A 15,737-nucleotide genomic window follows, 5' to 3' on the forward strand; every position below is an offset into this window, starting at 1 on the left:
AGACAGGCCCATTGCCCCTTTGACTTCAATCTCACTAAACTATTAACCATCATCAAACTCCCCTTCCTAGCCTCTGTGAAAGGTACCCTTATAGTAGTTCTCCCACTTCTCAGAAAATGTATCCTCTATCATTCGACCCCTCCTGTTCTGATGAACCATTCTTATGAAGAGTCACTGGACTCAAAATGTTAACTCTGCTTTCTTCCCACAGATGCTGCCAGACCTGCCAAATTTCTCTGGAAATTTTTGTTTTTGCTTGTATCTTTCTAATCAGGTTTCTGCCTTGTTCACTATTTAATTCCCTTCATGTCCTTGGCTCTCCTGTCTCTGTCATTTGTATCTTTTCATCTATGTAAGACATGTATCTGAAGCAAACCAAACCCTTTGGAGATGGGGATAGCTTTAGAACGAACCTTTACTGATGGATGATCAGACCAATCATGAGAAGCAAGTTCTGTACCAAGTGTCACAGATGAAGTGGTGATTAGGTCAGGTATTCTTGGTGGTTCATGTTTTAAGTGTTGGTGCCTGTTCCCAAACCATGGTAGCCACTGCTCATAATAAAAGTGTACATTGGTCTACAAGTGATGTCATCATTTCCCTCTGGCATCAATTAGTGTCCAGGTGTGAAAATTGACATCTAGTGACTTCATGTCATATGCATGTGAGCATCCTATAAAGAGGACTTTAGTCTGTCCTGCTGGTTTCCTGGCTTTGGCTACCTCACCATATCGAAAATCTTTGGATCTGCGACCGTCTTCCACTCTGTGAACTTACCTGAGGCAACAAAATCACCTCAATTACTACTGTAACTCCCTTCTTATCCACAAACTCACCGTGATCTTTTACTTTCAGAGCTCAGAATTGCTGAACACCTCCCCCTCCTTTGCCTTAAGCCATCAAGGCCACATAAATGTCTGAAATCATGTCCCCTAATCCTTCCATCTCATCCCTTCGTGAACCTCATTTCATTGATCATGCCTTTTCTATTATCTCCTTCCTTGTTGAGTCATCTATTTTGTCTGACCGTACTTCTGTGCATTCCCTTTACGTTAGACCTACTATTAACGTACAGCTTCTATCACGCCACAACACTGCAATGACCCAACCAAATTCACACGTGATCTCTGGTGTTTCTCAGATGATGTTGAAGCATCCTTCCTTGACCTTTCTGTAATCTTTCATGTTGACCACAGTGTTATCTTTTTCATTGTCCGGTTCAGCAAAGCTGCCCTCACAGATTTCATTTTTACATCTCTGCTTGTCTTCTCAACTGCCACTTGGTGACATCATCTTCAGATAAAAGATCAGCTTTTCAGTTCAACAGGAGGAGAAAAGTGCAAACAGAGAGAAACTGATGTAGCACTGTGAGCACAATCCTTCCACTGAGGTCAGCTCGAATCAGCTCAAACCAGTGATGAAATTGGGGTCTTCCTGGTATCAATCTCACATGAAGCCATTGTATCCTAAACCATTAGGAGTACTCTCACTGGAGACATGAATGTGTCAAATTGGTAATGTTTTTAGATGCATCCTGCAAACCTCATCCAAACAGGTTTCAAACAGGGAATTCATAAGCTGCTGTAGTTTCAGGATTCAGAGAGTACAAAGTGAAGAGATAAAATCAAGATGTTTATTTTGCTCCACTTTTCTAGCTGTGAGCTGGATGGCTGGCTTGTGGTGCAAAGTGACACCCACAGCACAGGTTTAATTCCTGTACTGGCTGAGGTTACCATGAAGGGCCTCCCCTCTCAGCTTCACCTTTCAAACTGAGGCATGGTGACCCTCAAATTAACCTAACCACGAGTAGGTTCTCTGTGATGAGACAGAGAGCAGCCTCTGTTCCTATGGGACATAGCAGTTTTCTCTTTCCTACTTGAGATCTGTAGGAGCCTGGGTATATCTGAGTTAATATTAATACAACCCAACTAAGGATCATTACATTGTCCATGGCATGATTGTAGTGAATAGAGTGTTATTTCTAATGGCCTTTGAAGATAGCTCACTTTCCTTAAACAGCTGAAAACTTTGGGATTTGAATGCCGCGGTTATAAGTCAAGCAGATAAGGAGGGGGAAGGAATTTAAAACGATGTGCATGCATGCCTTCCACAATGCAGATTCCATCGGGCCACCAGGGAAAATAATTTACATATGGGATAATGCCTCTTCTGTGAAAATATGACAGTTTGCTAAATCCAACATTATGGTACTTTTATTTGGACAGTGGCATGCTCTCTCCCGCGAAGAACAGGCAAAGTACTATGAATTGGCAAGGAAAGAACGACAACTACACATGCAGCTTTATCCAGGCTGGTCTGCCAGGGATAACTATGTAAGTTGATTTTTTTAAAAAATCAATTATTATTAATATTTGATAGTAGAAAGCAGCTGATTCTAATCAGAGTGGACTGTGGAATTTTCTGGAATGTAATAGCACCATCTACATTTTCCCCAATTTTTCTCCCCCTTTTCTCCTCCTCTAAGGTGGTGACCCCACAGGTGTCGGAAGCCCTCAGTGCCTTACCAAGTGGCTATTCTTCACGTGAGCCAAGTCAGCAAGTTCAGCAGGTTATTTAACCATGGAGAGGACATCATTTCTAAGCTTGATCCTCTCTTCACCCATACACACTTTCTAACCAAAGTCAACTAACTAACAATTAAAAGCGTGAAATCGGCTGATATTTTATCTCCTATCTTTTAAGGCACTGAAGCTACTTGTGCCAACCTTACCCAAAGGCACAGAATTCATATTGGCGACAGGCTGTAGATTCTTAGCCAGCTCTGCATTCTATAAATTCAGGGCACATTTTGTTTGACAGCTTCTGTGTACTGCATTCCTCCATGTTCACAAAACTATTATTTGTAGGTTGTTTAAAAGACATCATTTTCTGTAATCAGTGTACTTTTCTGCCCTCCTTTCCCCCGCTATAATCTACAGCACAGTCCCAGAGATGCCAGTGAACCTCTCAATACCTTAGCCATGCAGCCAGTCTTCATGAGGGGAACTAGATCGAGTGTTTTGGTAAAGCATTTGATTGAAGAGGGTATCAAAGTCAAATTCATTTTCACCCAGCGCCCATACGTGTGAATTTTCCGCACAGGTCATTAACAGTATTCAGGAGCAGAAACAGGCGAATAGTCCCCCCAATTTAGCATGATATACTTAGCTCAGCCAAAGCACCTATAATGGCTCAACTGAAGTTAGCAATGACCAGAGATCCAATCTAGGACCTCCTGGTCAATATCTTCGATTATTATAGAATGCAGTGAAGCTCAGAGGCTTTTTGGCATCTTTTCAGGGAGCTTTGTTAGCATTGTAAACTATTCAAAGATCAAATAACAAGTTGCCTTCATTGTTCTTGTATCTTGTAATGTGAAGCCAAAATGTGATTGGGTGTGGCTCGGTAAAAGGAATGCAGTACGAAAACCTGAAAAGGGTTATTGTGAAGAATTACTGGAATAGATAGTGAGTTATTATATTGCATGAAGGTATCCAACAGCTCTCAGACAAACTGTAGTGTAAGAAGGTCATTACCTTAGCATGTCACTGACTGGACATAGACAGAATTACTTGTAATTCCAACGTTTTATCCTTTCACATCTGACCTAAATAATCATAGAGATTACAATAAACTTTAGAATAAATATTAAGGACTTCACTTAGTATATGATACCATCTAAACCTCTGAATTCCATTTCATTTTACACCAACTTGCAATTTGGGAGCTGAAATAGGCCATTTGGCCCATCAATTCTGCTGCATCGTTCGGTAAAATCATGGCTGATCAGTTTGTGTTCTAAATGCCACATTCCCGTTTACCCGCAATGATCTTTGATTCCCCACATCTCGCAAGAATCTGTCTACCTTTGTCTTAAAAATATTCACGCTTCCTGCTTCTTCTGTTTTGCAAAGTCATACAGCCCTGTAAGAGAAAAGAAAACACAATCTCTGCCTTAAAAATTACCCCCTAGCTTTAAAACAAAAGTCCTGGACTTACCACAAAAGAAAACATCCTTTCTATGTCCACCTTCTTGAGGCTATTGAGAATCGTATAACTTCAATCAGGTCGCAATCATTCCAAGTTATTGAAGGAAACCTTCTATCACCCACCTGGAGGATATTTACATCCTTCCTTAAAGGCAGAGACCAAAATTGCACACAGTATTTGAGATGTGGTCAGATTAAAGCTTTGTATAACTGTAAGTAAGGATGTTACTTACGTGTTCAATTCCTCTTCTAGTAAGGATAGCATCCCAACAACCTTCTTAAGCAAAAAACCGAAAGGTCTTGACCATTTGGGTCAATGGGTTGAGGAGTCACAGATGGAGTCAATTTGGATAAATGCAAGGAATTGCATTTTTGTAAAACAAATAAGGGCAGGGCTTGTACAGATAATTGTAGGGCCCAGGGTAGTGTTATAGAACTGAGAGACCTAGGGATTCAGTGCATAATTCTTTAAAAATTGCATCACATGTAGACAGGGTGGTTAAGAAGGTACTTAGCACACTTGCCTTCATTGCTCATCCTTTGAATATAGGAGTTGAGATGTCATGCTGAGGTTGTACAGGATGTTGGTGAGGCCTCTTCTGGAGTACCGTGTGTAGTTCTGGTCACCCTGCTTTGGGAAGGATATTATTAAATTGGAGAGAGTTCGGAAAAGATTTACTAGGATGTTGCCAGTAGTGAAGGATTTGAGTTATAAAAATAGGCTGGATGGGCTGGGACTTTTTCGCTGAAGCGTAGGAGGTTGAGGGGTGACCTTGTAGAAGGCTGTAAAATCATGAGGGACATAGATAGGGTCTTTTCCCTATGGTGGGGGAGTTCCAAACTAGGGGGCATATTTTTAAGGTGAGAGGACAAGGTTTAAAAAGGACAGGAAGGGCAACTTCTTTACACAGACTGTGGCTCTTATGTGGAATAAATTGCCAGAGGAAGTGATGAAAGCAGGTATAGTTACAGCAATTAAAAGATATGTACATGAATAGGAAGAGTTTGGAGAGATATGGGCTAAACCCAGGCAAGTGAGACTAATTTAGTTTGGGGACGTGGTCAGCATGAACTAGTTGGACCAAAGGGTTTCTTTCCATGCTATATGACTCTATAAGAACTGCAGATGCTGGAGATCAGAAGAATAAAAACAGAAATTGCTGGAAATTCTCTGCAGGTCTAGCAGCATCTGTAGAAAGAATTCAGAATTAACATTTTGGGTCCAGTGACCCTTCTTCATAACAGATGGTAGCTAGAAAAATGTTTTTTCTTCATGCAGAAGTAGGACAGGGTGGCGTAAGGAGTAAAAAAATGGGTGGAGATGGAGCTCAAAGAGACAGAAGAGCGGTTGAACAGAGAAAGGAGTGGATAACTATCAGCTGCCAATGGAGACCATTAACAATTAGTCGTGGGTAATAGCAGACCATGTGATAACAAGGCCTGGTATGTGGGAGTTGCAGTAAGGACATGAGAAAAATGCCCCAAGTCCTAAAATTGTTGGAAATTCTTAATCACCTGCTAGACCTGCATGCTAACTTATTATGACACATGCCTTACAACATCTAGATCAATTTGCTCCTCAGAATTGTGCAATTAGTCTCTATTTAAATAATATTTGATAATATTTAAGTAATTTTAGTTCTTCTGACAAAGTGAACACATTCACATTTTCTTCCTTTATATCCATCTGGCAGATTTTTGCACACTGAAACTATCTACATGGGTCGACATCCTTGTTATATTATCTTCACAACTTTCTTTCCTACCTATCTTTGTGCCATCTGCAAATATAGCTACCGTGCCTTAATTCCTCTCATGTAAATCATTGAAATAAATCATTAAAAAGTTGAGAATATAGCACAGAGCTGGCTGGACTCTACTTGTTATACCCTGCCAATCTGAAAAGACCCATTTATGCATACCATCTGTTTTCTGCCAACCGGTCAATCTTCTATCATTGCTAATATTCTCATCCCCTTTAACGTGATCTCCTGTTTGTACAATAACCCTTTATGTGGTACCATGAATACCCTTCAATAAGTACCAGGCAATCACAAATCTTACTAAATTTATTTAAAACAAAGCAAGAACAATCTTTTTTAAGGCAACTTGTGTCATGAATATTGAGCATGCTGACAGCACTACACATCACAATTCATACTAAAACGAATTCAGTATTTCAGACAGAACGCCTGATCCCTATGTCTCTGAACTAACTATAAAAATCAGAATGCTGCAGTAGTCAGTCACACTTACAAGATAGGAGGAGAAAATCAGCTAGTTCACCCACTCCGGATTGCTCCCATGATCCCTGTTGGAGCTGTGCGCATGTGTGTATGTTTGTAGGTATTTTTGTATGCATGTGAGAATAAATGTATGTACGTACATATGCGCAGAGAGTTGATATGGGTGAGGTTGAGCCCATGGTCTATTCTGCTCTATTAACCTGTCAGAGTTCACTGCCAAAGTAGACACGATTGACAGGTACTCGATTTAAGATATGAGAGCGCAACAAACTATGAAAGATGTAATGAGTTCAGGACATAAAGGCACAGAAGGGGAACTTTTAGCAAAGAAAATCAAATTTAAAAGTCTAAAAATAAGCAATGCCTAAATCCAGTTGCAAACGAATTATCTTGGAAAGTCTAGACAATGTCATCCACCACAATGGGAAAGCTTCTATGCAATATGTGAATGTCAAATCTGGGATTAAACTATTATTAGTTTGTCAGCCCAAAAATTAACATCGGCTAACCCAATCCTTTATATATCTCCAAAAAGACTTGGCCAATGCTAAAATCCAACGCATACACATCTGTGGGAGTAATTAAATTCCGAGAACAGGAAACAAAAATAGACAACTGAATTCTGTAGTCACAATCCACTAATAGAAAATCTTGTAGAAGAAGCTAGCTAAATTTTCTATTTAGTCAAAATAAATCTTCAATGTTGTGCTTTTCTTTAAGTACAATGTAGGAAAGTGGGAATTTGTAAATTATCTGCTTTTAGTTTGAATTCGCAGACATTTCTACGCACTGTAAAGCACCACATATTTTTATAAGGAATGGTCTGATAGAATAAAGATCAAACACTTTGGTTTGTTTGTTCTTTTTGAATGGAAAACTGGCAACTAGCCTGCCTCCTTTCCCTTCCATCCCGCTAGCTGATGGGAATTATTGCATTGGCTTTGCAAATTTTTCAAGCCTCTGATATTTTGTTCCTAGTCTTTTCTTTGTGCTGATGCCCCTGGCATCTGGTGAAACCTGATTGCGAAACTGGAATGTAGGTTATGTTTCCTGGTCCTTGTATCGGAAAGGAAGTACAGTGGGTCCCATACTAACAAAGCACACTGTGGTGACGAAATGTTCCGCCTTCGGAGAAACCACAAAGAGCACATGTTATAATTTCAAAGGTTAGCTCGAAATGCCAAAAGACCAAATTGTGTATATATATTCCTCACTTGCACAGTCAGCTTTTCTTTGAAAAAACATATTTTGCTTCTTTTGACGTTATATTAATGTTCCTTTCCCCATCAACTGCACCATTTCTGTCCAAGAGAAGGTCAGGCATTTTGTAAGAATTATCATTTCAGTTGGAAGTTAAGAGGTGTACAAGAGTGACATGGGTGATGCAATCTTTTATCTTCCCTTCCTATTTTAGAGAAAGCCTTTCACTGCCCTGTTCTTCCTTATGAACATCTACGGACTAACCACATTTCCGTCTTAACTTTCCCTGATGTTTTAATGAATAAATATGCCTCAAATAAAATATAGGATCATTTTTATTTCCTTTGTTTTCTTTGAATACTCACATCAGCTTTTTAAAATTTATGTTGATATTCTTTTGAATATTGCCTGTCATTTTGCTCTATATATATGAGCCAGATAACAGGCACAGTAACGAGTCTATCATAAGATATAATGCAGTGAAGGGAGAATACTCAAGGGTTGCAGAGTGGACAGTTAAGGGAGATTACAAGTCTAAGATTTCCTTGATGATCTGGAGTACTCCTACAAAGTAGGAGCCTTGCCATTAGTAACATCATTGAGTAGTTTTTAAGAATGCCCAAAAACGAGAAATGTTTAGTATTTAAGAACTGTCATCACTGAGACGTAAATAGACTTGAATATGTTGGAAATTATTTATTGTAGGGTAAAAAGAAAAGAAGGAAAAGAGAAAAGCAGCAAGACTCTGACCCAGGTATGGAGATTTTTCATGTCATAACTTGTGCTTGCTGTTCACCTGTGATTGTGCATCTCATTCAACTGCAATGTGAAATCATGGAATGATTCACATTATGCAATATTACCAAGCTGTTGTATTAATGATATTTCTTGAGCTTTCATTTTATCAAAGAAGTCAATTATTTCACTAATGTTTAATGCCTTCATTAAAATAGCAGCCAGTAGAATTTCATATCAATTTACTAATGCATACCTCAATTACACCTCAGCAGACGCTAATTAAGTTTGTAATAACATGCAGAGAATAGGAATTTGCAACAGGTCCATCCAATGCAGTATAGGAGTGGAAGTGTATTTTGAAATGATTAAACACTGAAGTTCATTTGAACTATTTGTCTGTATTTTGAACCCTTACAGATGTGACAGACATGAATAAATTCCAAAGTGTTTGGTTTCTTTGTAAGATAATCATGTCATGATTTACATAGGAAGTTTTTATTTTAAAGCTTTTAACTGATTGTGGTCATTCTGGTGGACAGTGGCTGCTCTGGTATGAGTGTGAGAAAGAGAATTGATGATCTCAATGCTGCAGCATCAACTGCTGCATTGATTTATTACACAGTTTATACTAGGGCAGTCAGTGCTTTCAAAGAAGACAGATGGTTAGTCTATGCCCTTATGTCTGATGCAAGGTGTCACCCGGGTAGAGGACAGAGAGAAGCCTGAATGAAGAGGTTGCACATCTGTAATGGAGCTCACCTTTCAAATAACGGAAGGGGATTCAAGTGAGCTCAGTTGCAGCTGCTCAATCTTCACTGCTTACTTTTTCTTCTACATTCCACTCAGGGATAAATGAAAATCCAACTCCCCCCAGCCACATAAATATCTGGCTAACTTTTCTTCTTGTTTGAAAATGCAAATAAGCCAGAGGGGCTGTGTGTCATCTCCATCATGACAAAACATTTCAACGTGACTTACACTTTTGGGTGGTGCATCTTTGGCAAAAGGGCTTATCAAGTGCTTTTTCGTGAATGCTCATTTCACTTGTGCTTTGATGCAGAAAAATTCAGTGCCTTTGTATTTGATTACTGTATACCCCGGGGGCTAAATTTGACTGTCTTGTGTCTTTCCCTGGTATAGAATATTGTAGATTTATTTGGTATGTGTAACTTGAGAGGATACAAACTGTTTTAATTGTTGGTCAGCGAGGGGCGTGGTGGAAGTAATCTCCATAAAGTATAATTGTTCAGAAATTATGTGGGTTCTTTTGAGAACAGTAAAAGTATTATAATGTACCTCTGAACAAACTTTTCCGATAGAAAACCTAAATTGAAAAAGAGACTCTGCCTCTAAAATGAAAGAAGAAAGCTTTGAAAAGCACCTGTGGGGCTGACATATACCACAGTGTTAACCCTTGCACAGGCGAACACACAGTGACACAGGATAAACAGTCGCACTCTGCTGGAGACAGACACACACACAAACAAACAGGCACAACACAAAATGCAACCATTCAACCGCATGATATGCACGTAAAAGCAGACGTATAGAAGGAGGACTTTAACTTTTGATTTGACAAGAACAGTTCGGCTGGGTGTCAGCAGATGGAAGGGAGACTTCTAGTTGCAGCTCCCCTTCACACTTAAGAGTGATGTCACTGTTGGGTTTGTGAGCTGGATTTCAGTCATGGCTCCCAGTCAGGTGAGAAATACAGGACCGGATAAATCCAAGCTTGGATTGTGGGTGGGGTGTAACGGGAGGTTCCTGCCAACATGGATTTGGAGGGGGGAGACAAGAGGCCTTGTGGAGATTGCAAGGTTTCTGGGAGCAGCTTCAGAAGGTCAGGTGGGGAATAGGTTCAGATCGCCAGTATTTTATGATGCAGGTATGCGGGATCAAGTGGTGAGGGGAAGGGTCCTATCTCCTAGATCCAGTGATCTTTCTTTCCCCTTTGCAGCTGGGTTTTCCAAGGCTTAGGAACCCAGCAGAGCAGAGTAATTTTAACATGAAACATTAAAATGGTGCACATAGCTTCAGCAATGCAAGGACACCTATTTATTGGTATTAATGCATCCCCATGGATTCATGAACAAGAACATTTACAGCTATAGGGACACAGAATGACAAATAAGGGCAAATACACATTGTTAGAAAGAAAAATCATCCCACTGTCAAGCCTATCTCCAAAAATGAGGAACGGTGTTAACGATGTAAACACTACCATCAATAAAAAGCAAACATCACTCACACATTTAATTTGGCCTTTTAAGCTAATATTACCCAATTCCCAAAAATCATTAATTGAACTTTGATGGCCACGATTTAATGAATATAGAAAATAACACTTCATAAAGAAGCAAGGTTGTTGTTCGGCTTCTTTGGTATTTGTGGTTTGGCTCACATTGCTATTTTAGTTTGTTTTTAGTCTTACTGGCATTTCCATTTATAAAATTAGGGTGCCTGTGAAATATTTCCCATTAGAATGAGCTGGCATGTGCAAGCTATTCTGTCCTTCAGCAGTATTTCAAAACATCAAAAGTCCTAAAAAGGTGGCCATCTAGTTTGAAATACATATAATTATGATAAAATAATAAAAGAAAAACTGCACAGGAAGATTTTAATAACACTGTGACCATTCTGCCAAGTATACACAGACAACTCTGTAGCTGTCATTTTGAATGGGCTGAAGTGCATTCTTCAAAAATAAGCATCTCCCATTCAAGATGAAGAGGATTTTTTTTTTCTCTTGCACAATCATCAGTGTTTGGAATTCTTTTTTACAGTGGAAGCTCGTCATTGAGTATATTCAAGACTGAGTCAGACAGTTCTTTTATTGACAAGAGAGGCATGTTATAGAGGGCAAGCAGGCAAGTGGAGTTAAGGACAGAGTCAGATCAGATTTGCACCTATTAAATAGTGAAGCAGGTTAAAGGAGTTGAATAGCCTACTCTTCAGTTTATTTCTTATGATCTTCTCAATTACTAATAGAATTAATGGGAATTTAGAATGTCACTGGTGTTAGAGGAATTGGTGAGGCATTGATATTGCCTGTGGACTACATTCACATTTTGAATAATGAAAAAGATTCCTTTTTTCCTGAAAGAATCAGTTTACAAGAAATAGAACTCAATTTTACTAGTATTACTTCTTCACCCCAAATCTGCCCTTCTGCCAAAAATTACATTATATTACCTCTCACTCAAGTGGCAGTTCTTTATATTAATCTGGTTTGTATGTTTCAGATCCCAGGAACATGTGTATATCTCATTTGAGTCTGATCACACCCTACCTGATGTTCAAACCAATTTATTTTCCAAGAAGCAATTAATCTGGACAGCGCACTCAGGTTTATTCCTTTCATTCACTGTCCTACAAGTCACTTGTTGTACTGCTCTTCTTGCCCAAGCTTGGCAGATTAGCTATCAAACCTGAGATATTTCTACATCGTATGAGTTAGTGCCCGCCATATATTTACATACTGAAGCAACGAGGCACATACCGATTTAACAATTTCTCATGACGTGGGGGAGGTGGCCAGGTTTGCAGGGTTAGTTTCAGCTTTGGGTGATCTACTTCATTCTAGCAAAAGTCTGCTTTATCTGAATACTGTAGCATCCTCCCTGCAAACATGGAGGTTTTTCGCTTTGCTCTTTTTTTAAATATTTGATTTCATAACACCTTTTATGTTTGTTTAATTCAGCACCTTTATATGTGGTAAAAAGCACTCTGCTTATAAGTAAAATGTTTGCCTTACTAAAACAACCTTCAAATTGACTCTGTTGTGTCAAATAACTTTGTTCAATTATTGTAACAGTTGCTATAACATCTATTGCTTTTCTTTGCTTTTTTTCTGTCTTTTTCATTGCCTTCCTTGCCCATCCTTGCCACATGTTCCGCTTTTTTTTTGTTTCTTTTTGTTTTATTTGTTCAGATCCAAGCTCTCCTAAGAAATGCCGGGCACGCTTTGGCCTTGACCAACGGACAGACTGGTGTGGCCCTTGCAGGTGTGTATTTTGTTGCCTAACACTCTGCGTTAGCCATTCTTCTTGCCAGGTGCCTCTCCTTTCAGATTTGCAGGACCTGCAGATAAAGCACAGCAAACTGAGTGCAAATATTTTTCAGAGGCAGTATTACCTAAAGCCCATGTTGACCTAGGTTGGGGACGATGATAAGCTTACACGCCTTTTAACTTTGCTGCACCACTTCAAGGCATTTTTAAGCAAATTACATACGAGACAGAAGAGCTAAGAACCACAGTACCACAGAACTCTGCCACCGTCTCGATTTTGTGGCCATACTATTGGATGTTATTTCAATTCACCTTTCACGTAGTGTGTGGTACCTTCATTAGGGCAGAGTCTCTTGTTCAAACAAATTGATAGTTTTGAGATACAGTCTGAAAGGGCCTGCAACATATGAGAAGAAAATGCAATCTCTTTGAAGCCCATATTCTCTCTCCTGATTGAGTATTCTGTGTGGAGCTGTGGTTGCTTCTCTGGCTGACCTGGATTGCATACTAACTCCATTTCTTTTACAAATTGTGTTCCTCTATTGTTGTTTTTGTTTACTTCACACTAACAGATTCAAACACCGCAATGATGTGTCGCCCATTGTTCGAACTTGATCTGCAATAGATGCGGTGCCTCCCCTGCAGGTACCCATAATTACTCTATCTTTAACGGGCTTGACATTTTTTTAATAATAACAATTTTTTGACAAAACTTCTCTTACCTGTTCTGTAGAGGCTTCATTGAGGAAGGTAACCTTTATGGAAACAGCATTTGGCACACCATTTTCTGGTTAAAGTGGAAGCAGTGATGAAAGTTGGGAGGAACCCACGTCATTTCCTTCGAAGTGACATTGTGCTCACATAATAATGTGGTGTTGATAACCAATTAGGTCACAGCACCTGCCTTTGCAAACAAGCAGGAAAGAAAAGGGTTTGCCAAAGAGGTTCTCATGGTGATGACCTTCCTTCAATGTAATTGTTGACAGTGTCACCATGGAGTCAGACAGCACTGTTCAGCAGTGGAGTGAAGATAGAAGGGAAAATGGGCCATTTTAAACGAAGTAACAAATTTATAGGAGTAGATCTAGAAGGTAGGAACTTAACGTGAGGAATGTATTTGACACCCACTAAAAACCTCTGCATAAGATACAATTCTCTCTTCATGAGAATCTACTGGAGCTTCAGTTAAATAGGAACAGCATTGTGTTTTTTGCAGAGGGATAACATGCTACTCAATGTATCCATTCTTTGCATCTCAGGTAGCAATGGCACCTTTCAATTCTTTCATTCACATTCCTAAGAGAGATTTTATTCTAAGTAGTCAGGTGTTGTTACTGCCATCTTTATGCAATGACAGTTATTGATGTGTTAAAACTATTTCAACGGTGGTGTAACAGTGTGGGTTTCTGTGAATAGTTATTGTAAGGTTTCTTCCTGTTTAAGTTTAAGCTTAAATTTACGTGAAGTTTACATCACACAGTCATTACATTATATCAACTGCAACTAGGGACCAAATCATTGTCTGAGCCCAGAGGCATGTTTTGGTGTGCAAATAGCATCACCTTGCTTTTTTTTGGATGAAATCCAATTTTCCTCCAGACTCAATACTCCATACCATTTTCTCTGGCCTTTATGCGGATTGGGAATACCTTGTACAAAATGCACACCTGTTCCTCTCATGCACTTGCCAGTGAGGTCAGATTTCCCATTATAAATGGAGAACAAAATTTGGATTTCCTTGTGGACAGCATTATCTTCTGCTAGTGTTAGGTCTTGAAAGCCCATTAAAAATGCAACAGGTTTGAGAGTTTGTGATGAAAGTAGTAAGTCTGGAGGAGTCTGGACATTCAGAAAGGTAAGTGTAAAATGTTTTAACACTTCCAAATGTCACTTTAAAGTGCTGTATTATAAATGTGTTGTATGCAGTGTTGGAGTGTGTCATACAAAGATAGGTTTATCCTTACCTTGAGCACTGTTGTGCAATTGTCTACATAGATTACAATAGGTTTCCATTTGAGATAGTGCCATAGTATAAAACTTTTTTTTAAATGTCCTTTGCTATCGTGCCTTTATGATCTAATTTAATTAGACTGTTCTGGCTGTTTTAAAATTATGCCTGATTGTGAAGGCAGAAAACAAAAGATTTGTGCTTGCTCTCTTCCATTGATTGGCACAGAGAATCTGAGGAGCCACAGGATGGCATGAACTTTGCGAGTGGTTTAGGAAAATGTGAGGTGATGTGGGAGATTTTGAGATGGTAAGGAGTGGCATGGATGAACTGGGTGATGCCAGGAGCAGTGCTTATATGCTCTTGTGCTGCCCTGGCACCTCTACAAATGGGATGGTCTACACCTGAACCAGAGGGGTACCAAAGTCCTGGAGGGGTGCAAAATTTGCTATTGCTCTTCAGGAGGGTTTAAACTAATTCAGCAAGGGGATGGGAACCTGAATTGTAGCTCCAGTGTACAGGAGGTTGAGAGTAATGAGGTCATGAATAAGGTTTCAAGGTCGCAGGAGTGTACCAGCAGGCAAGAAGGTGGTTTGAAGTGTGTCTACTTCAACGCCAGGAGCATCCGGAATAAGGTGGGTCAACTAGCAGCAGGGGTTGGTACCTGGGACTTCGATGTGGCCATTTCGGAGACATGGATAGAGCAGGAACAAGAATGGTTGTTGCAAGTTCTGTGGTTTAGATATTTCAGTAAGATCAGGGAAGGTGGTAAAAGAGGGGGAGGTGTGGCAATGTTAGTCAAGGACAGTGTTACAGTGGCAGAAAGGACGTTTGATGAGGATTTGTCTACTGAGGTAGTATGGGCCGAGGTTAGAAACAGGAAAGGAGAAGTCATCCTGTTGAGAGTTCTCTCTCGGCCTCCGGGAAGTTCCAGAGATGTAGAGGAAAGGATTGCAAAGATGATTCTGGATAGGAGCGAAAGTAACAGGGTAGTTGTTATGGGGGCCTTTAACTTTCCAAATATTGATGGAAACGCTATAGTTCAAGTACTTTAGATGGGTCAGTTTTTGTCCAATGTGCGCAGGAGGGTTTCCTGACACAGTATGTAGATAGGCCAACAAGAGGCAAGGCCACATTAGATTTGGTACTGGGTAATGAACCAGGCCAAGTGTTAGATTTGGAGATAGGTGAGCACTTCAGTGATAGTGACCACAATTCGGTTACGTTTACTTTAGTGATGGAGAGAGATAGGTGTATACCGCAGGGCAGGAGTTATAGCTGGGAGAAAGGCAATTATGAGGCGATTAGGCAAGATTTAGGATGCATAGGATGGGGATGGATACTGCAGGGGCTGGGCACAATTGAACTGTGGAGCTTGTTCACGGAACAGCTACTGTGTGACCTTGATAAGTAAGTACCTGTCAGGCAGGGAGGAAGTGGTTGAGCAACGGAACCTTGGTTTACTAAAGAAGTTGAATCTCTTGTCAAGAGGAAGAAGGAGGCTTATGTAAAGATGAAGCGTGAAGGCTCAGTTAGAGCGCTTGAGAGTTACAAGTTAGCCAGGAAGGACCTAAAGAGAGAGCTAAGAGGAGCCAGGAGGGGACATG

General features: G+C 39.9%; 1 protein-coding gene across 10 annotated transcripts in view; it reads left to right on the forward strand.

Annotated features, from left to right (window-relative positions):
• The window catches only part of tcf7 (transcription factor 7), a 233,213-nt gene that overhangs the window by 200,609 nt on the left and 16,867 nt on the right, over positions 1–15,737 (forward strand). For 2 of the 10 annotated variants that reach the window (XM_048543580.2, XM_048543583.2), the window contains 4 exons: positions 2,226–2,333; positions 2,486–2,569; positions 8,141–8,189; positions 12,105–12,177. In XM_048543580.2, the coding sequence (XP_048399537.1) occupies positions 2,226–2,333; positions 2,486–2,569; positions 8,141–8,189; positions 12,105–12,177 (314 nt within the window). Of the gene's footprint in view, positions 1–2,225; positions 2,334–2,485; positions 2,570–8,140; positions 8,190–12,104; positions 12,178–12,754; positions 12,829–15,737 lie in introns of those variants that run through there. The other 8 variants (XM_048543582.2, XM_048543584.2, XM_048543585.1 and 5 more) reach the window with 7 other exon arrangements.

Source organism: Stegostoma tigrinum, chromosome 13, assembly GCF_030684315.1.
Source record: "Stegostoma tigrinum isolate sSteTig4 chromosome 13, sSteTig4.hap1, whole genome shotgun sequence".
NCBI lineage: Eukaryota > Metazoa > Chordata > Chondrichthyes > Orectolobiformes > Stegostomatidae > Stegostoma > Stegostoma tigrinum.